The sequence below is a fragment of the Nansenia antarctica genome (assembly GCF_963989245.1).
Source record: "Nansenia antarctica genome assembly, chromosome: 10".
Classification (NCBI taxonomy): Eukaryota; Metazoa; Chordata; class Actinopteri; order Argentiniformes; family Microstomatidae; genus Nansenia; species Nansenia antarctica.
The window spans coordinates 15,226,224-15,254,124 of NC_137680.1; the positions used below are offsets into that span (position 1 = coordinate 15,226,224).

General features: G+C 48.3%; 1 protein-coding gene across 1 annotated transcript; it reads right to left on the minus strand.

Annotated features, from left to right (window-relative positions):
• Positions 1 to 387: 387 nt before the first annotated feature.
• bmper (BMP binding endothelial regulator) lies at positions 388 to 27,323 on the minus strand. Its single transcript, XM_080540633.1, has 15 exons — positions 26,965 to 27,323; positions 25,624 to 25,709; positions 20,366 to 20,465; positions 11,527 to 11,609; positions 9,159 to 9,249; positions 8,866 to 8,948; positions 8,150 to 8,249; positions 7,552 to 7,661; positions 7,207 to 7,341; positions 6,585 to 6,689; positions 4,076 to 4,121; positions 3,168 to 3,530; positions 2,572 to 2,911; positions 2,020 to 2,150; positions 388 to 1,628 (listed from the first exon to the last, which is right to left on the minus strand). The coding sequence occupies exons 1-15, from the start codon at positions 27,080 to 27,082 to the stop codon at positions 1,447 to 1,449; spliced, it is 2,073 nt and encodes a 690-aa protein (XP_080396759.1). The 5' UTR covers positions 27,083 to 27,323; the 3' UTR covers positions 388 to 1,446.
• Positions 27,324 to 27,901: the final 578 nt, after the last annotated feature.

Sequence of the window (27,901 nt, forward strand, 5' to 3'; positions counted from 1 at the left end):
AAGGCTATTCCCACTTGGATATAAATGCAAATATTGACATTAAATAATGTGTTATCATTGTAGTCTACACATGTTAATCAACTGATCTTTCTATCATTCTTAGAATTCTATTCAGTTAAAAGTAGTCCTATTGTTGGGCTACAGGGGAGATTGTTGTCCCCAAATTTCTAAATGTGCATGTTTGCATTCATAACAAAAATATGTTTTTTAAATATAAAACAAATACAGTTTGTCTAAATGTTTTCTTCTGGTAATATAGGTGACGGCCACAATCTACATACATTAAAAAAATTAAAAAAAATTAAAACGTTTAAAATATATACTAAATATATACGAAAAAATGGAAAGAGAACAGTCAGAGATGTTTGGAGTTTCATGAAAAGGATATATTGCTGGTCTTAAATAATTCCTTACAAAGTCAAGTTTGTCTTGAGGAACACCTTCGGTTTGAGAATGAACACACAACAACCTGTACACGGAGCATATTACAAATACAGTACGTTTTCCCTGCGATGGTGCAACAACGAGTCACATTTGGGCTCTTCAAACAAGACAAATTACACAAAACAAACAACAAATACATAAATAGCTTTTTCCCTTTAAATCATTTATGACGAAATTAGATTTATGATTCTGGCTCTTGCTACAACATATCAATTGATCGATATATAAATTAACAATATCAACAATGACAAATAATATAATAACAATAATAATTATACAAAAGCTTTCTGTTTTTTATACAAATCTTGTTAGTTTACAGTATAAAATCATCCTATGCAAGTGAGAGTTGGGGTCGATTCAATATATTCATGGTAGAGCTTATCCCTTATGTTGGCAGGTTGAACGTGCTCGTTCAATATGCATTGGTTGGGGTTCCTGGTTTCGTATGTTTGTATTGCAACAGAGAGAGAGAGACGGAGGCCATTTTGGCTCAACCTGAGAGCCAGCCCCACCTATTCCCTGAGGGTCCATGGCAGCCTGGTTGTATATCCCTGGCTCTGGGTCCAGAACGACGGCAGCTTAGCCACACTGACTTCACGTAGGGTCTTTCCCTTGAGTATCTCCTATTCCACTATAATTCATGTTTAGACCCTCCAGTGGAAACCAATGGAACCAGATGAGGAGATGGCGAAGTCCACTTCCTGATGGCAGGTATCTATTTCTCCTTCAGAGGAATCTCCCTGATCTCCCACATCTCTGAGCCTCCCTTCAGTCTACCATAGTCTGTCTGTGCATCAACAACATCCCGTTCACCCCCTCTCCCCCAGGTACAGACCCTGAGTACCAAAACAGCCTTGGCCCCCTTCGGCTCCCTGTTGGCCCCCCTTTCAGCTCCCTGTTGGCCCCCCTTTCAGCTACCCTGTAGGCCCCCCTTCAGCTAACCTGTAGGCCCCCCTTCAGCTACCCTGTAGGCCGCCCCATGGCCCACCCGGGCTACTAGGGTCACCGGCCAGGGCAGGCTGTGGGCTTTATGCAGCGTCCCTGAAAGACAACCAAGTTGGCCGGGCAGTGGCAACCAGCCACGCAGGGTTTGTGACAAGGCCCGATCTCGTTCCAGTTGTCGCATGTCTTGGTGCAACCGGGGCCGCAGGTGTCGTACACGGCACCATGTTTGCACTGGGTGGCTGAGAGGGGGGATAGAAGGAGAGGTGTTACTACATGTTATTCCTTCATAATGTAGTGACAGTTAGTTAGCTGGTGCTTGTTGTTCAGTTTTTCAACATACATTTAATATTCCATTCCGAATTGCCTTTCGGGGACAAAAACAATCTATTGAATTGAATTCTGTATGTGGAGCCAATGTTGGGAATCAAAACCACAGCTCTGGTGTTGCTAAGAACCCATGGCACCGTGCTTCAACAAAATTATTATCAGTACCATGATATGGCTTTAAACACCAACATTAACCACATTCTATAGAGCCATTTGCATTATGGTAAAACAGCACTGCGGTGCAGTGGTTGGCTGAGCCTGTCCTAGGGAAAGCAATGATAGGTTAAGTTTGTTGTCACTCACCCATGCAAGAGGCCTCTGGCTTCCAGTGGACGGGGGATCCCTCCCTCTCGCAGGCTCTGCTATAGGCTATGAAGGACTCACAATAACAGTTCTTATGGACAGGACACTCACACATGTCTGTCACACAGGACCTGAAGAAAGGGAGGAAGGAGAGAGATTGGACGGATATGAAACGCCATGAAAACTTTCATATTCTACAGAATGTTGAGCATTAGAAAGTTGCATGTTTGTTGGATATTACCATTAAGCAAATAATGTGTTCCTAAATGTTACCAGGACTTCACAAACTTAAAACAATGTATATTGAATGTATATTGCCTTTGGTCTCCCAGTTACATTAACATTGGTCTCCCAGTTACATTAACATTTGTAAATGAGAATGTGTTCTCAATTGATTTGATATGGTAAAATAAAAAAAATAAAAAAACATTAGCATTGGTCTCCCAGTCACATTAGCATTGGTCTACCTGGTACATTAGCATTGGTCTACCTGGTACATTAGCATTGGTCTACCTGGTACATTAGCATTAGCATTAGCGTTGCCCTGCTGACCTGTAGAAGGAGGCAAAGTCCACCACCCGGTGGCACTTCTGGAACTCCCAGGACTTGAGCTTCTGACACTCCCTGTGGGCGCGGAATTTGACCTTCACACTGCCTGGGCAGAGGAAGGAGGTGGTGGGCCTCCTGACGGGCCGGGTGCACACCTCGTTGCCCTCCACGCGCCACGACTCTGCGAACTCGTCCACCTCAAACTTGAACTGGCCGTCGCCGCCCATGGTGTCATCACGCCGGTGGCCATTGTAGTTGCCGCAGAGGCCACACAGGCGACCACGCAGGTGGGGGGCCGCCACCACCTCCACGAAGCTGTCTCCATCCCACGTGATTTCCAGACCTTCGGGGGAGAAGGGAGGAGGAGAAGGGAGAAAATCATTACTATTGTATGGACTGTATTAAAGAATAGCAACACAGAAATATGGGAATTTAATAATAATAATAATAATAATTTGTTATCGTTGTATTGTTAACCACTAAGTGGACGACTGTCTGTCCAGGATTCCGCCTCTCATGTGTTGTTCATGTATTGTTCTACACTAAAGTACATCTGGAGCATTTGACCCTTCACCCCCATCTCCGCCACCTCCCCTCACCTGCGATGGTGGTGAGCTTGAGCAGGTATCCGTCCAGGTCTATGTGGACCCCGGGGCCGTGGTACGGCAGGGCGATGCGCGTGCCGTTGCGTCTCACCGTCAGGTGCTGATGCAGACTCAGACTCAGCCCGGCCATCTTCAGCTCCACAGACTGGGTCCAGGAGAACGAACGGGTCCGCCTCGCGTCGTTCCTCACCAACACCGTGAAGCTGGAGTCAGAGTTGCTGTTCCCCACGGCGCCAGAGGGGGCGACGCCGCCGCAGTCGCGTGTTAGCACGTACTGGCAGGTGCCTTGGAAGTTAAACGTGCGCCCGTCGAAGGTGTTGTAATGAGGGTCGCCGAAAACGGTGCATACGCCTGGTTCTGGAAGGATAGAGGGATGGAGGGAGCGAAGAAAAAAAGAGATTAACTTTACAATTAATATTCGGAATGTATGTTATATTGTATGGCATGCATCAGACAAATAGGGTGTTTATTTGTATTCATTCTGATTGCGCAATCGATTTGAATTATTAATTGAATGCTGGCAAAAATGCATATCTACATTTTTATTCAAGCAAACATTGTAAGCACACACAAATAAATAACCACCACAAAACCTTCTGACACCTGTACAACATAACCAACCAAAGAGGTGCATATGTACTCAGCAGCAGGGTCGTGGTCAATTCCTTTTTCAATTCCACCAATAGAGGAAGTGATCAGAAACGTTTACAGTAGAACGTAAAGAAGAACGCACACCCAGTGAGTATATGCAGACACTCTATAAATCATTTAAAATGAATACCCTTTTTGTTATGTTAGGATTGGAATTCAATTCACTTCCTGAATTGACCTAATGGCGAAAAGGAAAGGAATGGATGCCAACCCTGCTCAGCAGAGGAAGAGTTGCTGAATAACTTACTCACTTTCAGTGCAAACCGGGCAGCAGCCTGTCCTGTTCAGGATCTTATTCTAGGAGAGAGACACACACACAGACATTTAGATTACAGACAACAAGAGTGTTGAACAAAATCAACTCAAGACTGTCGCTGGGATTCAAACTAATGAGGATTAGACACACCGTGGTATTTCATCACAGAATGGTTAGAAAAAAACTTTACTACAACTCGATAGACTCTCCTTACACACTTCCTGTTCTCCTTGCTTTGTGCAGACGTTTAATAAAGGTAGACTCCGTGATATGACAGTCACCAAGTTACCAGAAGAGATGGTGGACGTAAACTAAGACAATTCACATGGCAGCCTTTTTTGTCACGCGGCTATCACGTTGCACTGCCGTTCTCATGGACTGACTGAATTGCTAGCGAAGTGAAACGTCTTGCTGGGGTGAATCTGAAACATGTTTGAAGTTATCCAACCTTTCAGCAGTGACATCATATTATGGAGTCTACCTTTAACACATACATTGTATAAAAACATAGCTACAATGTATTCCGTATTCCATTGAATTTTGGTCTGAGAGACAGATACAGTGAAGTGGACATGTAGATGTAGATAAGACAGAGAGAGAATCAATGGACAGTTGCACACAAACAATACAGTTGTCATGAGGCAGAGAGAGACAGACAGATAAGACACATTCAGGATGTAGACAGAGTCAAACAAACAAAAAAACTGCCAGCTAGAAAGTCATTGATACACCGACATAAAGACAGACAATTGTTACCCTGTGCCTGTGAAACAGGAGATGGTACACAGACACAAGTGTGTGTGTGTGTGTGGTGTGTGTGTGTTTCAACTTCTATCAGAGTTGCACATCAGAGAATTCCAGCCTCATAAGACTCCCTCTTCATCTTGCCCCAGGGCAGCCCCATCTGTCTTAACACACACACACACATACACACACTGACCCCCACCAGAAACACACACGCACAGACCCCCACCAAAAACACACACACACGCCCTCTTTGAAGGTCTGCCTTTGAGAGATAGAGAGATTGTCTTTCAGGGTCTAAATATAGGGCAGCTCTTCTTCACTGTCACTCAAACGTCACCCAGACAAAGGACTGGCTGGAGACATGGAGTCTCCGGTGGGGCTGAGGACTAGATGCATGGGTGACCGCAGTATGACCGCAATGTGACCGCTCCATGGCCACATGACAGATGAGGCTGATGATGGGTGGTCGTTATGAAACCGTGTGACAGGTGACCGCTAAATGACCATGTGGCAAAAAAGGAAAGCGAATGCTTGTCGGAACCGTGTGGGGAAGGCGAGAGTTACCTGAACATATCACTTGTGACTGAAGAATTACAGATGATCTTTGTATAACACATGACAGGTGACTGATATGTAGCCAAAACATTGTATTGTGACAGTGTTTTAGATGACCGCATCACAACCATAATATCGGTGTGACTGACCCTAAGATGCATGACTGGTGACCAGGTGAGCGCAACATGACCGTAGGACAGCTGTCAATTACAGTAATATTGTGACCGTGACCAGTAACTGCTACACGACCACTCGACAGACCAAAACATGAGTCTTCTACTGATTGCATACGAGACAGTGGCGAGCATGAAAATGAGCATCTTATGTCGATGGTGTGAGGTCACACAATAAATGAACGCCACATACACACTGTACGTCCGCTGACCGTGACTGTTGTGTCTCTTGCGGTCGGAATGCAAAGCATCCATTACATCACTACCAGACAGGTGACCTCAACATGACAGGGGACCGCCGTGCAAACCCGGCTCCTTTCGACCGCTATTCAACCGCTTGACAGTTGGAGGTTATGCGCTGTAAGTCACCGGTTAGCGCTCACGGCCGTGCCTTGGCGATAGCCCCAACCCTAACGCTCTGTTGGAGGTGAATCGGTTTGAACAGGTGAATCGTTTTTTAGCGTTCCACCGGTAAATCAAGCTACGGCCAGACGCCTGCTGTGTCAGACATGTCACGCGTGACGATTTAATAAGAGGAAGTTAGTCACAGGCTGTAACTCGGATTTATAAGACACTTTCTTGTTTCCGCTAGAGAGGGAAAACAGATGGGACTGGGAGATGAGGAGATTCGAAAACGGCCACCTTGTGTCCACTCAGAAAGAGCTAGGAGAAAAATCCTTTTCACCTTTCAGCCAAAAGGCTATCCCGCTACTTCTTGTGGTGTAGTTGAGAGATGACGCTAGGGAATATATATCTATATACAGTATATTATATAGATGGAGTTCTGGATGCAAGCATGCAATCCACAGACCATGATACTGGTATACATCATGAATTGATTATTGAAGAGCAGGACAAATCCCAGATTGTGGCTCTAAATGAAGAGATTGTGCTTTCATTTGTAGTGAACATTGAAGGCTTTGAGGTCTCCAACTAAAGTGTGTTGCAGACAGTTTGGTAATCGACGTTGTTCATCCGCTACAACACGTTAGAGAAATGCACAGATTGGGCCCCGGGCCTGTCACTCACCGAGGGGCAGCTGGTGATTGGGACACACTGCTTAGGCTGGCACTCGATGTTCCCTTTGACGCAGGCACACAGGGTGCAGTTGACAGACGACCACATGTCCCCCTCCTAGAGAGGAGACAGAGGGAGGGAGAGGCACATCAACCACAGCAACCATCAACTTCACAATCATCCAACCAACAACCCAACAGTCAGACAGACGGACGGACGGAAGGACGGTCGGTCGGTCATTCAGTCAGTCAGACAGACAGACAGACAGACAGACAATCTATCATCCATCCATCCATCCGTCTGGGTCAAAATGCATCATTATGAGACTATTCCAGGAAGTGAATATGAGCTTGCTACTAGGATATCCATGAGGTTTGTGTGCACAAAGGAGTGATATTTCGGGGACCGTATCAATGGTGGGCTGATGAGCAATATACAAACAAATATATTTTTGGGGGGAAAGTTCCACTCCTAGTTCAGGGCTAGTACTACAGATGACAGTAAAGTTCCACTCCTAGTTCAGGGCTAGTACTACAGATGACAGTAAAGTTCCACTCCTAGTTCAGGGCTAGTACTACAGATGACAGTGGGAGCTCAGGGCTGGATGGGGGTGTTGGGAGGAAGTGTCTCTCACCCTGTAGATCTTGTTCCTGACCCGGCAGTACTTCACCTCTTCCACCTTCACGTACGACAGACATTCCTCGCAGCACTGGTCACCACGGCAACTCCCCACACGTGAGCAGTGCCTCCTGCACACCACTGTGGAATCCTGGGAAGGTGGAGGAATACGGCGGACGAAAAAAGGTGAACCCTTGATAGTATAGCTGTACAGACATTGTTTTCTATTTCTTGGTGATTTCAAATGAGAACAGGGAAATAGGACATAGGGGAGGAAGCTTAGTTTGATTATTGGGACATAACCACAGTCAAAATAAATCAGCCTTGGAAAACAAGACAAAGGGTCAGAAATATAACATACCTTGCAGGTACAGGTGGTGCAGTTGTCGTGCTTGAAGGAAGTCCCATTCTCATAGACTTCACTGTGGAACAGACAACTGCCCAATGACAGGTCAAACACCTTCCTCTGGCCTGGGGGAGGAAGGGAGATAATTATAATAATTATTATTATTATTATCATTATTATTATTAATAATAATAATAATTGACAATGTGTTTTGGAAGAGGAGAGTTTTTGAGTAAGAATGTCATTGTGCTGCTATACACTCCCCTGCATCTCAGTACGACAGACAACACACCGTTAACTTGAACTTAAACACCCAGTAGCTCTCTCCAGGACCGGTATTGGAGACCTCAGCATTAGCACTAGTGGTTAGCATTAGCATAGCACTAGACACTGTTTCTCACTAACCTTTATGTTTTAAATCTTGTTAGGTTAAGTTATGGTGAGGTTTTAATATAAGCCCTAGACGGGTTTCTTACCTCACCTGCATTTTCAACAAATGAGTCCTGTGAGTTAGTTTGTTAGTTTGAGTTAGTTAGTTAGTGAGTTAGTTAGTTAGTGAGTTAGTTAGTTAGTGAGTTCGTTTGTGGGCCACAGATGAAGAAAGTGGCCTTACCAAGACATTTGGGGCAGCACTGTCCGGGCGGGGTGTGACTCAGGTAGGAGGGGCAGGACAGGACAGGACACACCTCCCTGACGCACAGGGTCCGCCCTCCCTGAAAGCACACAACACACACACACACACACACACACACACACACACACACACAACACACACACACACACACACACGAAGGTTCAACCAAAAATGCTGGTACATTACGAGGCAGAATTTCATACGATAACTAATAACACATATACAGAATATATGTATATGCCCGTGTGTGCACGCACACACACACACACACGCACACGCACACACACACACACACACACACACACACACACACACGTCACACCTCTCTGTATCATGTGTGGCCCTATAAGCCCTGAGCAGTCCCACGTAGGTGTGAATGTGGTTAATGTGTTTACTGACACACCTCTGGTGTTTGTTTACTAAGGGGAGGAGGAGAGGTGCTATTACTACTAATAGTGTTTGTGAGTCTCCAGAGACTCCAGGACAAACACACATACACACACACACACACACACACACACACACATACACACTTTGACTCATAGGGAGACATTTCCAATGTGTTTTCCTATTGATCCACCTTTTCTTTTTGGAGCGAACTCTTGATTGTGTAACTGTGCAGGAATGAATGGGTTGTGATTGTATAACTGACTAATGGAGAGGTGTGATTGGCCGGGATACAGGAAGTTACTCACAGTGCAAGTGCATTTTATACAGGGCTTTCCCTCTGGATGGAACTCCTCTCTCTCTTTGTACAGACGACCCTCGAAGATGCAGCCTGGAGGAAAACAACAGTTATGATAAACAACCAATCCATTTATCAGCCTTAACAAACGGAAACACACAGAGCCAGGCACATACTAGAACCTAATATACAGTGCAAATACATATACATACTGATATACAACATATTTATACACACCGCAAGAGGCACACACACACACACACACACACACACACACACACACACACAATCACACACACTCACTCGGGCATGTTGGGCAGCACTTCTTTGGGTGGATCTTGGGGTTCTTGCAGTGGACGACACATTGCACTTCTGCTTCAGTGATGACACCTTCCTGTCAAAACCAGTAAACCAAAAAAAACCCTCATATGAATAATTGTCCATGTAGGCTATACCTTTCCTTGCCAAGACTATAGACATGTATCATATGTCAAACTGAGAAAGAACAAATATGGTTATTTTGTGAATGCTCCAGTTCAAAGTACTTTCCACTTTCCACATACTATATCATTCAGTCTGTGACCTATGTGTAAGTGACAGGATTCAAACCCGCCAGAAAACCGCCGTAGTTCAGGATAATAAGAATAGATTCAGGATAATAAATACAAATGGAGATCTGTTTTTGCAAAACAACTCAAATATGTTGTACGGTTTAATCAGGAATCATATTTAATTGGATCTGTAATTATTAAACAATACTTGCATGTTATGAAATGTATTCTCATAAATAATAAAGTGAACAGTAGGACAAATTAAGTTTAAACTGATTCCGTTGCACACAAAATGTGTTATAAATCAGAATCTTTGTGTGCGGAAACGTTCTGGCTTTCGTACGAACGCAACTTTTTACCCCAGTACAACCTTTTTACCCCAGTCCTACGCACAGTTTAAAAAATGACCCCCAGGTCTCAGACAAGGTTATGTCATCACACGGGCGTGGATCCACTGTTACATATACAAGAACTCAAAACTCACATTTCTGATGTTACAAGCACCCACGCTCGTATCAACTAAACCAGCAGAATTTGGCTGCATACCATTCATTCCAGCATTAGACAAACTCATCTCTCGCTTGCTTGGTCATCTGAATCTACAGCGAGGTACACAACGCACAAACTACGTAAGCAAGGAGATTAAGGTTGGAAAAGGATCGGGAACATACCATTCTGCATCTCACACACGCGCACGTTTACAGTCAAAACACTGGCACCTCTATTCACTCACTGAACACGTACGTCAAAACGGCCCAAGTCAACAGAATATGCCATGAGAAGAGCGACTTTAAAAGAACTCGGGGGACACGCATTTGAGTGAGCGCAGACAGATACCACTGTAGTCAATTGACTATCTCCCCCTTGCTCATCCCTTGTGCATGGACCACAGCAACCCTAAGCTCAAGCCACCTTACTACTGTGAACTCACCTGCACTAATGCCACCTTATCTTGTACTAGGCCTATTACTAGTATTGTTTGCCTCTTATGTCCTGTACTACTGACACTTTATCTTGAATTATGCTTTATTTATGACACGGACGCGCGGACGCGGACACACGCGGACACACACACACACACACGCACACACACAGGTGCAACATGTGTTGATTGTATATGAGGTCTGGATAGTGGTGGACTGGGACCCCCACTTTCTTTCTCGCTCTGTGTGGGTATCTAGGGGATGGTGTAATGGAGAGTATGTGTGCATGAGCGTGTGTGTGTGTGTGCGTAGCTCTGCTTTTTCGCACGCAAGCCTTCAACGCGCAGGCTAACACTTAGTCTGCCTCGTCTAACTAGACCTCCCCAATGCTGGACCCACACTCACACAGCTGTGTGTCTGTCCACTGCCATTGACTTATTGTCTACAGATTTATCCGTGCGTGTGTCTGTGTGTGTGTGACTGTGTGTGTGTGTGTGTGTGTGTGTGGTGTAGGTGCAATCGTGTGAAGTAGACACCAGATCGGGGAGGCTTGGGCCCAGATGGGTGGACAGTGCTGCCAAGTTCACCTGGCTTTTCTCCCAAATACAATACACGATATATCAACTCCGGCCTCTTTCTCTCTCTATCTTTATTCCTCACGTTCTCTCTCTTTCTCTCTTTCATTATCTCACTGTCTGTTTCTGTTCCCCTGCTTCTGACCCCCATCTCCATCTGGGCACATATCTTTCTCTCTTTCTCCATTTATCTGTCTACCTCACTTTCTCGCCTTCTTCCATTTGTCTCTCTTTTACTGACGGCCCGCTCTTTCTGTCTGCCTCTTGTCCTTCTCCCATCTCCAGTCCCTCCCATTCTCTCACTTTCTGTCCCTCTTCCTCCATCACCTATCTCCTCTTCTCTAAATCCCTCCATCTCTCCCTCGACGCAATTCAGAGTTTTATAGGCATAATATAACAACTTACTTTGTACCTTGACAAACCCATCAATGATGATGGGAAGGAAATACATATATATATAATGACTAATACCAATTCATATCAATTAACTCTCTACCTCTTCCTCTCCCTCCCTCCATCTCTCTCCCTCCCTCCCTCCCTCCCTCCATCTCTCTCCCTCCCTCCCTCCCTCCCTCCCTCCCTCCCTCCCTCCCTCCCTCCCTCCATCTCTCTAGGGACTCACCTGACAGCGTCGGGTGATGCAGGGCTTGGTAGAGCTGCTCCAGGAGACTGAGCTGTTATAGGACTTTCCATCCAGCTGACAACCTAGAGAGAGAGAGAGAGAGAGAGAGAGAGAGAGAGAGAGAGAGAGAGAGAGAGAGAGAGAGAGACAGAGAGAGAGGGGAGAGAGAGAGAATAGTAGTTGGTAGAAGTAGAGACACAAGGGTAACACTAAAGTGAACACATCTCCAGCTCTCTGACCTCCCTACGTTATGACTGCTGACAAATATTTAACTGGAGTGTATATCTACCCTCAGGTACCCTGGACACAGTCTGTCCAAATGAGAGACAGAGAGTTACACACCCTCTTACCACTGAGCAAGAGGCTAATCTGCCACCTGTCACACGCATGCACGCACAGACAGACAGACAGACAGACAGACAGACAGGCAGACGGGCGGGCAGACGGGCGGACGGACGGACGGACAGACAGACAGACACACACACAAACTGACTGACAAACAGATCCATTCATAGAGATATATTAATAGAGATCTATCTCCCTGGTTTCAAATCCACTGAGAGTTTCATATAAAATCATTAGTAATATGACAGCAAGGCTAAATGAATAGTCCTTTAGTCAATTTCATTGATCCGGTATATGGTAAGTGTTATAGAAACACTGCAAAACTAATTTCTATTGATGAGATTGCTGCTAACGTTGATACATCCTTGATTGAAGTGAGAATAGATCTGAGAGGGGTGGATAAGGTAAAGTAGTTGGAACACTTGTTGTTATGAAGGCCCACAATTTAGAGCCAGTTAGTTTCCCCAAATCAGCCCTATTTTGCCCCTGTTATTTCCTTTATTATTTTCCATACTATTCATGTACGTTTTCCTGAAGGTGTATGTATTGTTATTGTAATGTTTATGTATATGTTTAATGACGTGGTATATCCGGGCTGTGTCCGTGACCCGGATGCTATGTTCGGTTGGTGTATATATAGCGACGGAAGTGGTCTGTGCGTCAGAGTGATGAGAGTAACGAGAGTGAGAAGAAGCAGAGAAAACGAGAAGTCGATCTAAGATGGCGGAGTCAGTAAAACGCACACCGTGCTGAAGCTGAAGACCTGAAGAGTGATTATCGAGTTTACCACTGTGACAGAGGGCAAACCTTACAGCAGCAATTCAACATCTCTCAACAGTCCACAAGGAGAACGGGAGACTCTGAGTGTCGGAGGAGACCTGCCTTTGGCATTGACTGTTAGTGGTGAATCACGGGCTACCCGCAGCACCGCGGGAGTTCGGAGTTCGTTGAGTTGGCAGCGCTAGCCCAGTTTAGCTGTGTCCCCGTTAGCCAGCCTTGCCAGCCGCCGGCTGCTAACGTTGGACCAAGCGAGACCCAAGCTGGACAGAGCCGTCGCCTTCACGAGGTGGATTGCGACCGACCGCCGACACCACCGGAGCTGACCGAGGACCACCGGACCTGAGCCATTCACCCCTCGTCGTGGACTACGAAGAAGCCCCTTTCCCTTCAAGTTGCTACGTCACCCCCCCCCTTTGTCTGCTGCCTTCCTCGAAGCACATGCGAGCTCCAACCAGGCCTCAACGCGCTCCTTTCAGTCCGGGACTCTAAGACTGCGTGTGAGTGAGTGATTGAGTGTGTGTGTGGCCGGCTGGGAGGGAGTATATACGGGGATGTATATATCATTTGTCTAAATAAATGTGTTTGTTCATCTTTGCTACATTACTGTGTGTTTAGTTGTCTGTTAGCTAATGCTAATGCTAATGCTAATTCTAATGCTAATGCTAATGCTAGTACTGCTAGTCTAAAGGGTTGCTGGCGCCCCCTGCCTGTATCCTCCTACACTGCCGATTTAGCTCCGAGTTAGTTAGATAACCAGCCCTTCCTAAATTCTACAGTCCTTTAGCTACTCCCTGGTTACAATTGGTCCTTCGAGCCGGATAGGTTGTGTAGTGATAGCATGGCTGAGCGCAGCCAACCAGACAAGACAGTTACCCCCCCTTCTCCGCCCCCTGAGCCAGAGCCACGACCACAGAGAGTCCCGCGGTTGCCTCCGAGGTTACAGGAGTATGAGCTTGAGCTCGAAAGCTCACTGAGTGGTAGTGAGGAGCGCACTCCACGGGATACAGTGGTCGGAGAGGCCGAGGTGTCCGCCGGCGCGCGGGTGGCTAGCACCGAGACAGCCATCAAAGAGCACCAGCCTGCGGATGAGATGGCAGAACAGCAGGGTTTTGCCGTAGAAACGGAAGAGCAGGAAGGAGAGGCCCGGTCCGACAGCGCCTGCGGGCGGAAGAGGGAGGGCCTCAGCCTTAACGATCTGCCTCCCAGTACGGCGCGCTCGAGACCTAGCTCTTGCCGTTCAGTGGCTTCCTCCCGGTCCAGGGTTTCCGTGGGCAGTTCTGCCTCTGGGGCGGATAGCATGCACTCCAGAGGGAGTAGTGCCGCGCTGTCAGAATGTATGCGCCAACAGGCCGAGATGGCGTTAGAGCGGGAACGCCTCCAGTTCGAGCGTGAACGCCTCCAGATGGAAGGAGCGGAACGTGCGGCGGAGAGACAGCGCCAGGAGGCGTTAGAGAGGGAACGTGCGGCGGAGAGACAGCGCCAGGAGGCGTTAGAGAGGGAACGCATCCAGTTCGAGCGTGAACGCCTCCAGATGGAGGGGGCGGAACGCGCGGCGGAGAGGCAGCGCCAGGAGGCGCTAGAACGTGAACGCCTCCAGATGGAGAGAGAGCAACTGCACGCGGAGACGATGGCGGAAGTGATGCAGACCATGCGCGACGTGTGCATCAGCAGAGCTCCGTCGGCCCGTAGCTCCAGAGCATCATCCGCACGGCCCTCTCGAGTGCCGTCTCCTGAACCCCCCGCCGATGGCTCCATGACCCCCGCCATGACTGTCCAACTACAGGCCCAGCTGACCACCTGGAAGGAAGAGGACCAGGGACCCGACCGCTACGCGGCCCAGAGGGAGCCAGCGTCGCTGCCCGGGAGGGGAGCCATTCACCAAGAGCGTAGCACACCCCTAGGTCCTCCAGGGAACCAAAATGCATGCAGGCCGGACACCCAGACCGTCACTCCAGCCCCGATCATCCACTACAGGATGTTTCCCCAGGTGTAGGGACCCAAGTTCCCCTTCTTCAAGGACGAGGACAGGAGCCAGTATGTGGAACTACGCATCTGCCTAGACACGCTCTTGGACGACTCCTGCTCAGAGTCCTACAAATATGCGATTCTCCTTCAGCATGTGAGGAACCCCAGAGCCCACAACATGGTTCTGGCCCATGCCTCCGCACCGACACCTTACACCAGAGCGCTCGCCGACTTGGATGCCCGCTACGGTCGTCCCTGGAACCACGCCCTTGCTGAACTGCAAGCCCTCGAACAGCAGGCCCCCATCAAGGATGAACGGGCGCTAGATGACTTCGCGCTCCGCGTGCACACCTTGGTTGGAATGCTGAAGACGCAGGGCCCAGCTGGCGCCAGCGAGATCAACAGCACCTCCAACGTAGAGCGGCTGCTCCGCAAGATCCCACGCTTCCGGCAGGAGAGGTTCCGGCGACAGCAGCGCGTTCGTAACCCCGGGAAGTTGGGTCTGAGCATGGCTGCCTTCGCGGAGTTCCTACTGGAGGAAGTGCATGACACCAACGTAGACGCCATGGGTTACGCTGAGCCGAAGAAGGAGAGGGAGAAGGGAGACCGCTGGGACAGGCCGAGCTCGAACAGAGGACGCCCAGTAGGAGTGCTGCACACGGAGGAGGAGCCTCGGAGAGAGAGGAAAGCCCGACCTGAGGGAAAGGATTCCTCTCAACCCCCTCAAAAGGGACGGAGAGGTCCACCGCCATGTCCGTACTGCACCAGCGAGCACTGGTTCAATGAGTGCAGTGACTTCAACAACCTGAGTACCGAGGCCAAGCAGAGGTGGCTCGAGGAGAACAAGAGGTGCTGGAACTGTGGGCGCGACCATCTGGCTAAGAACTGCACCTTGAGGAGGAAGTGCAACCGCTGTGAGGAGGTCCACCTCAACATCCTACACGAGGTCTCCCTCGCCAGGTCCACGGAGGGCACCAGAAGCCCTAGGTCCGGTAGCGCCCCGGAAGAGGAAACACCTGTCTACTACCTAGACCCAGCCCAGAGCAGCGGCTCCAAGGTCCTACTGAAGGTGGTGAAGGTCCGACTTCACCACAACAACGCTGTGTACGACACGTACGCCGTTCTAGACGACGGGTCGGAACGGACCATCCTTCTCCAGGAGGCAGTGCGCCAGTTGGGGCTCCAAGGGACTGAGGAGAAGCTGACTCTGCGCACGATACGTCGCGACCTTAAAGAGGTCACCGGGGCGAGAATCAACTTCTCTATCTCCCCGGCGGGGCGGCCGTCGGCCAGATATCGGCTTCAGAATGTCTTCACCGCAGACCAGCTAGCGCTCTCCCGCTACGACTACCCCCTGGAGAGATTACGCGCAAGATATTCCCACCTACGGCGATTAGACCTACATCCGATAGAAGGAGCGAAGCCAACCCTTCTCATCGGCTCGGACAACGCTGCACTGATCGTGTCGCTCCGTCCTCCGCTGAGAGGACCACGAGGCTGCCCGATGGCTGTTAAGACTGCGCTTGGGTGGGCCCTCCAAGGCGCTACCGAGTGGAGAGATAGAGACGGGAGAGCTACGTCATCCCTCCATGTCCGAACCGAAGAAGTGCAGACCATCAACTGCCTTCCCACCAGTGTGGACTCCATGAATGCGGCGCTACTAGACAACGTCCAGAAGCAGTGGACGCTAGACGTTGCGCCCTACAAGAATGAGAAGCTCTACGTACGGTCAAAGGAGGACGTCTACGCCATAGACCTCCTTAAAGCAAAGACAGTGCGTATCGAAGTCCAGGGCGTGAAGAGAACATCTACCAGCCCTGTCTCCAAACCTAACAGGAGAAGATCTACCAGCCCTGTCTCGAAACCCAGCAGGAGAAGATCTACCAGCCCTTTGTCTAAACCGAGGAGGAAAAGATCTACTAGCTTGTCGGTGAGGAAGAGGTCAGCTCAAAGGAGGAAGACGCCGGCGGTGCCAGAGCCGGACGATACTCCGCTGACCGCTGAGTTGGAGCTAGCTCTGCCTGCACCTGTGGCCATGGCCTACACCCAACTGAAGGTGAAGGAGGAGGAGCCAGAGCCGGAGCTAGAGGCGGAGCCAACGGAGAGCAGCGGAGTTGTGGTGTTGTTGGACGACCCCGTAGCCGAAGACACGAAACCACGCATCCGTAAAAGTCCGTTCAAACACGGCAAGAAAAGGCGAAGGAACTTACAAGGGAAGAGCCGGTTCTCTGATGCCACAGACCAGGAGATGGATGTGGTTAAAATAATACGTGTTGATGACTCTAATAGACCACGGCAGGAAACCTTTGCCAAGCCACAGGGTGTCTACCAGGGGACAAGCTCCAGAGCTGAGATGACACGGACACAGACTCCAGACACAGGCAATGTTTTGGATGTGTTGAACAACATACAAATTGAGAATGTGGAAGAGGCCAACTTCCTGAAGGACAAGCTGTGTCATCTTCTGAAAGAGTTCCAAGCCAACAAATCAGGGAAGGTTGAGCACAAAAGCCAAGGTCCAACAGTTGTCTCCAAAGACTACAGTCACATGAGCAAGGGCCACCTGGAATCTACTAGAGACCAATACGAAAGAAACTTCAGCCAGGTACAAGAGGAGAGACATTATGAAAGCCAACCCAGGCGATCACCGAAACTCTACTCCCCAGAAACTACACAGGGTCTCTACAGAGAGAGACCCAGAGATGCAGAGGAGCAATTGGAGAAACACAGCCATGCAAGTCGTTCTGAACCCAGAGGTTCAAGGAGAAACCATTATGAAGAGGTCTTTGGACAGGTTGACAGGTACCCACCATCCCATGCCTGGCAGGAAGAGCCATTGAAGTATCCGGAGAGGTCCCAAGGGTCCATGTACCCAGATGACTATCCACCTGCTGTGGATGAGTTTTATGACCCTTACCAACCTACACCCCCCACTCGAAGGGAGTGGGGATATGGGATGCCCCCTGGCCCTCAGACCTCCACTAGCCTAGACACTATCACCTCATACCTCACGCTGCTAGAGCAGCCTAGCCAGTGTGCCTTCCATAGTTAAATGAAACCGAGGGTTTCATGGGGCGGCTGTTATGAAGGCCCACAATTTAGAGCCAGTTAGTTTCCCCAAATCAGCCCTATTTTGCCCCTGTTATTTCCTTTATTATTTTCCATACTATTCATGTACGTTTTCCTGAAGGTGTATGTATTGTTATTGTAATGTTTATGTATATGTTTAATGACGTGGTATATCCGGGCTGTGTCCGTGACCCGGATGCTATGTTCGGTTGGTGTATATATAGCGACGGAAGTGGTCTGTGCTTCAGAGTGATGAGAGTAACGAGAGTGAGAAGAAGCAGAGAAAACGAGAAGTCGATCTAAGATGGCGGAGTCAGTAAAACGCACACCGTGCTGAAGCTGAAGACCTGAAGAGTGATTATCGAGTTTACCACTGTGACAGAGGGCAAACCTTACAGCAGCAATTCAACATCTCTCAACAGTCCACAAGGAGAACGGGAGACTCTGAGTGTCGGAGGAGACCTGCCTTTGGCATTGACTGTTAGTGGTGAATCACGGGCTACCCGCAGCACCGCGGGAGTTCGGAGTTCGTTGAGTTGGCAGCGCTAGCCCAGTTTAGCTGTGTCCCCGTTAGCCAGCCTTGCCAGCCGCCGGCTGCTAACGTTGGACCAAGCGAGACCCAAGCTGGACAGAGCCGTCGCCTTCACGAGGTGGATTGCGACCGACCGCCGACACCACCGGAGCTGACCGTGGACCACCGGACCTGAGCCATTCACCCCTCGTCGTGGACTACGAAGAAGCCCCTTTCCCTTCAAGTTGCTACGTCACCCCCCCCCTTTGTCTGCTGCCTTCCTCGAAGCACATGCGAGCTCCAACCAGGCCTCAACGCGCTCCTTTCAGTCCGGGACTCTAAGACTGCGTGTGAGTGAGTGATTGAGTGTGTGTGTGGCCGGCTGGGAGGGAGTATATACGGGGATGTATATATCATTTGTCTAAATAAATGTGTTTGTTCATCTTTGCTACATTACTGTGTGTTTAGTTGTCTGTTAGCTAATGCTAATGCTAATGCTAATTCTAATGCTAATGCTAATGCTAGTACTGCTAGTCTAAAGGGTTGCTGGCGCCCCCTGCCTGTATCCTCCTACACTGCCGATTTAGCTCCGAGTTAGTTAGATAACCAGCCCTTCCTAAATTCTACAGTCCTTTAGCTACTCCCTGGTTACACTTGTGTCTTGAAAGGTCCAGGATGTACATTTGAGTTTTAAAATAGTGCTAAATGCTAAGTGCTAAATAGCCATGATAAATTGGTAGAGATCAAGGATTGAGATCGCATGATAAAGATCACTGGAGAGTGCTGTTTTGGTCCAGAACAAGGCCTTTCTCAAGTCTGGGGTTGTGGTCGAACACTGGCCTTCATGTATCATTTGTACATTTTGTGGATATGCACGCATTTGGCGCTATTAGCAAACACAGCATATTTTATGTTTTTTGACTTTTCAGTGTTGCCTGAAACAGGGCAGTAACACACACATACCACACGCTACGTCAGAGACACACAGGTCAGAGTGATTATGTCAAAAAGAAAGGAGCGAAGAATGATACATCGGGCCTGTATCTGAACCCGGGTCAGAGATGTCCTGGAGCTACGGAGGACTTTGTGGTTCGCCCTGACACAAGCATAATCCTAAATTTAGAACACGGTCATGAATTTAAAAGTCAACCGCACTCAAGGGAACAATAGACACTAAACACAGTATCACCATGACAATATGGGGCTTTCCACAGTCGACTAGAACGCGCTCCACCTCCGGTCCCTTTTCTTTAATAAACTTCACTCTCGTAAAAATAAAAATAAAAACGTTGACCGCAGAACAATGGGCCGCGCCCCTGCCGTGAGGTGGCGAGGGCTGTGGACGGCGAGTCGACCCCAGCGCCACCCCGCCCATGTGTGTCCCGACCGGGAGGCGAACGCGTGTGGTCCAAGTCAAGTCTGCGTGGTGGAGCAGCGCGGGGGCTCGTAAAAACTGACTTATTTCTGTGCCCCGTAAACCCAACACTGAACCCCAACCGATTCCCAATCCCAGAGAGTTGCTATGTGTGTGTGTGTGTGTGTGTGTGTGTGTGTGTGTGTGTGTGTGTGTGTGTGTGTGGTGATACTGTACAGTATGTGTGTGCATGGAAGAGAGTGAGATGTGGACAGGGAGTGTGAGAAAGGACAAGCCTTCATATTTCAGCACAAACCACTGCAAGCAAGACATGCATAACTCGGTGTGTGTGAATGTCTGGGGTAAAGAATATCTGTGTGTCTGTGTGTGTGTGTGTGTGTGTGTGTGTGTGTGTTTATATGTTTGTGTGCATCTAACCATTCTCCCCAAAGTTGCAGCTCAACACAGGGCTGATAGTGAGACATGCCAGTATCACTCTTGAGAACAACCGTTCCTCATTCGTCCACTAGGAGGCAGTAGTGGGTTGACGACCAGCCAGGCTATTTACCTCTACAGTGGCTCACGTCTGCAGGGTACCTATCAACATTCCAAACCACACACACACACACACACACACACACACACACACACACACACACTCGCCCTAATGGACTCACTCATCATGCTTAACGTGTGCTGGTCTCACTGTCTCTGATAAAACAACATGGACCCCCTGACCCCTACAGCATCTCATGTTGCCCTTTGACCTCCTGACCCCACAGTGACGCCAGCAGCAGAGACGTGAGCGTGCTTACCTTTGCATCTCTCACAGCAGGCTCCCGTCTGCTTCACCACCAGGGCACAGTCCTCCATCACCAGGGGACACTTCTCCTGCTTACAGTCCGCCTTGCCATCCTGATGGGGGGAGAGAGGGAGGAGGGGGAGGAAGAGTGGGGGGAGGGGGGCGAAGGGGGAGGAAGAGGGGGGGAGTTGGAAGAAGAAATGAAAGAAAGATGGAAGGTGGGGAGTTGGGGGGATTAAGAGAAGAGGAGAGAGAGGGAGAGAGGAGAGATTTGGATCAGTTTGTTGCCTGCCACAGCAGCCCTTTGGCCTGTTGGACAGAGACAGAGCACCACGGCAGCACGAGCTGGAACCATCAGCACTCGTTTAACAAGGACAGTCGCTCTCTACCGCCATTGATGACACATTCACTCTATAAAGACTTTCACTCTCCCTCCCACTTTGTATAAACACACACTTTATAGGGTACAGGCACTTAATGACATAACTAGAGTTCCAAACTCCCTTTGTGCAGTTGTCGAGATGTAGACACACGCACACAAACACATGCACACACGCACACTCACACTCACACTCTCTCACACACACACAGACACACACACACACACACACACACACACACACACACACACACACACACTAGTCCTTCACTATTCTCCTTTGTTAATCTCTCCCTGGCCTCTTTATATATACACACACACACACACACACACACTTAATATACGCTACTCACATTCTCACTTTATCACTAGCTTTATACACTCCCTTTATATAGTCCCTGTTTACTCTGGTACGACCCGAACTGTAGGGTGTAATGACTTAACATCAAAGCCCAACTGTGGCCCAGATAGCTAAAATAAAACTGGGCGGTTATATTTACGGAGAGCCCTTCGACAGTTCCCTAACCACGCTGGTTTGGGTGATGTCAGCAGCCAGGCGGGCAAGCGAGAGAGAAAGAGAAAGAGAGAGAGAAACAGAGAGACAGAGAGACAGAGGCCAAAGCACATAGAATCCATACATACTCGCTGTAATGCTCTTTCTAAAAGCGCTAGCCTACATAGCTATTTCCATAGTTGCCACAGCCAGTTTCAGACCAACATGTCTGAGGGAATGAACTAGGCCAACTGTTGAACATTGACAACTGTCAACATAGTTTCTAGAGGGACCCACTAGAAGACCAAGAAATGGATGGAAAGTCAGAGAATGAGAGATGGAGAGAAACATGTCAGAGATGAGCAGATACATATGTACATGGATATGAATGCGGAGGAAATACTGAGTGGAAAATCTGACAGCCACAAAGTGAGGACAAGGAGAGATTGAGTGAGTGCGAGTGAGTGAGTGAGTGAGTGAGTGTGTGAGAGAGAGACACACAGAAAGAGAGTGAGAGAGAGAGAGAGAGAGAGAGAGAGAGAGAGAGAGGACGTCTGTGTGTAGTTCTCTATCTGTGTGAGATAGGACGTGGAGACCCTGACCACTGAACATCATCAAACTCAGACTCGACCGACCCCGCCAAACATCTACATCTACCTAAATCCCCCCCCAAAACCAACTTTTATGAACCGCTCTTTCAGACGACGGTTGTTCCCACGCAAGTGTCACAGAGGTCACTGTCTTTGTCCTTGAATCCCCCACGTCTCTCTCCACACCTGTGTTTTCCCAGTCAGCTACAGGAGCCATTCCACGCTACCGCCATTAGCGGCTAAGTGGTGTGAAGAGGTGCGACCCCTCTCAGGAAAGGTCAAGGGTCAACCCAGGTCGCCACGCCTCATAAACACTCAACATACCGCTACACGTCGGGGGGACTTTCTATTGGTGGAGATGGACGGGTGGTCTGGGGGTTGTTATTGGACTACTGGTTGTCTAGCAGTGTGTGTGTGTGTGTGTGTGTGTGTGTGTGTGTGTGTGTGTGTGGAGGGAGGGAGGGGTAAATAGGGCATTGGTTTAACCCTGGGTGAGTGATAGTAAAGAGGTTGGACACTACTCTTTGTTGGAAGCTATAACAATTGTTAGGGTTAAGGTTAGGGTTAGGGTTAAACTAGAACAGTGTCGAAATGTAGCAGAGATGGTTTAGAACCACTCTCCTGAAATTTCAGAAGACCCTGAAAACATATTATCTTAGACCTGCCCGCTTAGGCTTTAGCTTCCCGGACTACGGCCTGAGTCTTCCATGCTGGACACTCTGGCTCGAACCCAGGTCAGTCACATAAGCACTATCATGACAGCTATGTGCTGTGTATTGGTGTGTATGTACATGATGTACGCATCAGGCTTGGGTGAAGTACACAACGTCAGATACTCTTCCAAATACTTGGGTTCGTGCGTTTGGTACGACGGATTAGTGATGGAAGTGGAAATGTAACTCTAAATCAACCACACCTCAAATACTTGAATGTATGAGTCATATGTAATTGACCCAGACCTGGTATGGAATCTATACGCACTGATGCGATGGATATGTATATGCTGTGAGGAGATCATCACTAGATGGCGACAGCACTATAATTTCCATCGTTCTCATTCTACAGTTTCAGAGGATCCAAATGTTTCACCAAGCCTATACAATACAGCTATGGATGGTGTACCACCTATTTGTCTCTATCTCTTGCTTTGCTTCCTCAGTCTCAGCACGTGCACGCACACGCACACGCGCACGGACACAGACATGCCCTCACACACACACAGACACGCCGTGTCAGCCTCGTCTCTGAAGAGGCATGCCACAACAAGCCGACAAGCTGGTCGGTGGCCTCCTGTCTTTCATGGAAGGATGGAGAGATCAGTGAAGGGCACTTCAGACGAGCACTCAAGCCAAAGGCCTACTTAAGCCTGGACTCCCTGCCTCCCCCCGTGACCTTTCACCCTTCACCTCCCCCCCAAAACAAACAGGTCATGACCCTGCTGGAGTAGCAGCGGCGGCAGCTTAGAAGTGGATAAAGAAGGATAGGGCAACAATGTTATAAATGTCACGTTTTTTCCCCAAGCGGTATTCCTGACCTAGTGATAAAGGGAGAATGGTGTTGGGAGAAGTTGAATAGAACAGTTCAGTAGTCTGCGGAGGCTCCCGTCTGAGTCTTTTCTAGGATGTGGTCATTGGCCTATCCCTCTTTGTCTACTGCTACTAGGTAGCGGACTGCAAACTCCTTGACCACTCAGACATCCCTCCTCCTCCTCCCCCCTCTCTTCTCCCTCTCTTCTTCCCTCTCTCTACCCCTCCATTAGTGGAATACCGGGAGGTCCAGTGCTGGGTAGCTCTCTCTAACATCACTGTCTGTTACCTTGCTAGAAAGTACAGCACTGACATGAATCAGAGAGGGAGAGACACAGAAACAGGGAGAGAGAGAAAGATGTTCTATCCAGTGTGAAAGAAAGACAATATATAGAACGAGGATGATATAAAGATACAAAATACAGAAATACAAGCAGAGAGAGAAAGACACAAACACCAAAAAGGGAAAAGGTTGAAGCAGGAGAGAGAAGGGAAAAAGTAAGGAGGAATGGATTGTGTCATTATTCTCAACATGTCATTCAGGGATTGTAGTTTACAAGCTGAAATCACGCTTAGTACATTGTGCCAGACAGTGATGTTCCATTTCTAAGCCTGGAAAAACACACACACACACACACACACACACACACACACACACGCACACACACTTTTAGTGGTTTTGCTGATAACACTGACAACAGGGGTTAAAGACCGTAAAGGTACACGGGTCAGTATTGATCCTGGTATTTGCAGAGCTCGGAACAGGAAAGAAGGCTCCCTAAATGTTTGCAGATCACTAGGAAGCCTACTTACATCATCAATCACTCAATTACTGAGGGGGGGGGGGGGGGATAAAGAGAGATAGAGAGAGAGAGGTAAGCAACAAGAAATGACAGAGAATAGGAGGTAGAGAGAGAGAGAGAAAGAGAGGTATAAATGGCCTATAATTGGTGATAAAGAGAGGAAAGAAAGATATGTGGAAGGATGGAGATAGAGAGAGAAAAGATAAAGCAGTGGGAGAGAGTGAAAGACTGACAGATGGACAGAGACGTATGGCCCGGTAGACGCGGTAGACAGCGAGCCAGTGAGAGCGGCCTCCTGTCTGTATATGATGTTTAACGAGTCAGAGGCAGATTCCTGCGTCTCTCTCGCTGGACAGAAGAATGGCCTCTCTGTGTGCCTCAGTTTCCCCGGGCCAAGGGCCATTAGCAGGTACTCTGAGGCAACTGGGAGCCTGTGAGTGACACTAGAGCCCTTACTCTGACACTAGAACCCCCCCTCCCAAAGACAGCATGGCGACACGGGTGTCTTTCAGGCTGCCCCCCCCCCCCCCCCGCCCTCCCCTATGGGGCCCTTTGGGGCCAGCGACATGGCAGCCGGAGCTAAGATGAAAGGCTTGCCGTGGACCGCTGATGACTGATAGCATTCAGCAGGGCTGCGGGTGATGGAAGCCTGATAAGGAGGTGGTTAAGGGAGACAGAGAGAGAGGGAGAGTCTATCAAAGAGCCGCTAGAGACGGCCCAGAGTGGCACGGTCAGCCGCCGCGAACGTGTTTATGTAGACACAGACAGACAGAGACACAGACACAGACACATAGACACACAGACACACACACGCGGCATATACCCTGCAAAAGTCACAATTTAAAATGTGTTGAAACACTCTCCCCACATGAGACGTTTAAAGAGGGCCTAAAAGACAAAAGACGCCAGAGCGTGGCCCCTCACTGCCAGTGTCAAAGCACTGACACAGAAAAGCCTCTCACTTCCATTATCATCTCCTAAAACAATGACCTTCACAGCAGGGAGAGCGAGAGGTCAGAGAGCACATGTTCCAGGAAAGACGGGTCCTTTGACATTTGTAGCCTAGTTTTAACAGGCAGTCGGGGCAAAGACAGCGTGACGACAAGGGCGTCTTTAAACAAACAACCCAATTCTGCGTAAAAGTCAGCATGCCGATTATGAGTTTTTAAAATAAATAAATAGATATCCTGCCTCCTGGTCCTGCCTCCGTTCAAGTTTTGCTTAACTACTCTTTTCAATTTCAATTCAAACAAACTTGAGTATAGGCTACTGACCTAACTTGTATTGTAGGGTACTCTATGAAGTCCAGTCACACCAACCCTCACATCTAAAAGATGAATTACGCACGGCCACCACGTGTTGCTCCCCGGACCCCCAGTACCAAGAACACCCTAACGCAGCAGTGAAGGCCAATAATTCAGACAACAAACACTCAATTCTGCATCTATTTGACAACGATTTAGTCGGAAAGGATTCTCACCAGACAGACGCAGGTGATGCAGGGGTTGTCCGTGATGTTGGGGATGTGCAGCACCTCTCCCTCGTTCTCGCAGCTGGCTTCTGTACCTAAGAGGGACACTAGGAGATTAAATAGATTCGCGCTTTTTCCATCGTTATTCTTTTTTTCTTTGCTCCGTACCGAGTCAGTGGTAGGCATAGATAATATACCGTAAGGAAATATTTAAATATAGAAATGTTAATATAGATTAAAACGTTATGTGGTAGTGCTATGAATAACGGCATATTAAACAGCATTATGTGTTGTCTCAGATAGATATGACTAGTAGGTCTATAAAACGTTTAGATTAAACATCGGCCGAAAGGAGATTGACGAATGGTAGAAGTTAACTTCACCCAGTTTGAAGGTGATTCTGTGTTGTTTCCATCATCTATCTTGTTCAGTAGCCTATGTGCCATAGCCAACCTTGTAACTCGGGGCAGACCAGCCCCGCAGACTCCGCGACGACTGTAACATTTACAACCTTCTCGTGTAATTAAACCAGCACAGCTTTAAGTGATCGAGGGGAAAGTGAAACCCAACACTTTCGCCTCAGTTCCAAGAAATCTTTTCCTTCTTTTTTTTTTTTTTTTAAACCCTAAGATAATGAATATAAATGTTGTTTATTCGTCCACCTCCTTCACCTGCTCCGGGTCGCAGTGACAGGGCGCATTTGTCTTCCTGCGGCCGGCCAACTTTCCTCTCCCACGGACCCGGTGAGACGCTCAGCCGCTCAGAGAGACGCACCCGGGAGGAGACAATAGACAGATGATATCCCGCATACCTCGAATACCAGGTAGCGACACGCTAAAGGGAATCTGATCCGGTAGGATTATAGCTACTATAATGGTAGCCTACTCAGCTGATACCGATAGGAAGGTTTTTCTTTTACCCCCCCAAAGAAATTCCCATGTATGCACAGTGATAAGGCGCAGGGCGACTTGGATGCTGACCTCGACAGCACGACTTTACTCAGGTTTCCAAAACAACAGTAAAGGACAAATGATACCGGTGATGCAATGCGCCTGACGCCGGGTTGGTTCAGACGGAGCCCGTGGCTGTACCGGTCTCTCAGACAGAGTTGGTTGTCGTAGGTAAATGCTGTAGTGTAGCTGAATGAGCTCCGGTTCACAGCCCACGGGCAGGTACAGTGAGACAGACCTGGTAGAATATGGACAGACGGTAGCCGGTGGACGGTGTCTCATCGCCTGGGCACGACGCGCAAATAACGGGAACGGACAGTGAATATCTCTGTTTCTTGTTTTAGGCCACTGCTTTTATTTTATTTTAAGTAATGTAATTCATAATTTATATTAATCTTACCTGTAATTAAAGGCGATGATGAATGGGGCATTTGTAGTAGTAAAAACATGACCAGAAGGCTGCAGGTGAACTTGGTGTAAAGTTTCAAGACGCTCGAGCAGCAATAATAGAACAACATCCTAAATTTGGTCCAGGCGAAAAAAAAGGATGAAAAGTAAAAGAAAATTGTAGGCAAGAAAAAACTAAAAAATTCCAAATGGTGTGAGAATAAAACCACTTCTAAAAGAGATGGGTCTCCAGCATAATTGCCCCCATCCAGACTTCTATTGCGTCCCTGCAGCTCGTTGTGTTCCAGTAACCTTCACTTTGTCAAAATGCAAAACGACATCTCGTGTCCTCGGGCCTCCGACCACCGACCGGACACATGAACATTACAATGACAAAGCCAGAGGACAGCCAGGCGACAGTCCTCATGTCGCGTCCAGCGGGCGCTCTTATGTGCCCCCCAAAAACAAGTGCCGGGGAAATACAATGTCAAAACAAGTTATTCACAAGTCTAGAGTTGTGAGAAAGAAAAAAAAAACGATATAAGTTTAGGTACTAAATAATAGATAGGTCTATGCTATAATGAAATCCAACATAAAACATATAGCCTATAACTTATGAGCCCAAACGTATTCAGAAATAAATAAAAGAAGAAAGAAAATCTAAGATATAAATGCTTTCTGGGAATCTTCATTTAATTGTTGATTGCCCAGATATAAAGCTGTTGTCAAGCGCTAAACTTGAACGCAGTGGATTCAGAATTGTATGTCCATCCTGTGGAGATGCTGCCCGACTGATGGGAGCGGAGTTCAGCCCTGGAGTCAGCCCTGATCTGATCACCTCCAGTAGCCTCGGCTAGTCTTCTCACACCAGGACCCACGGTGCTGCCAGCGTAATAATAAAACTCCTTCTACTCCAGTTAAACATCCCCGCAGGATGCAAGAACCTCCTC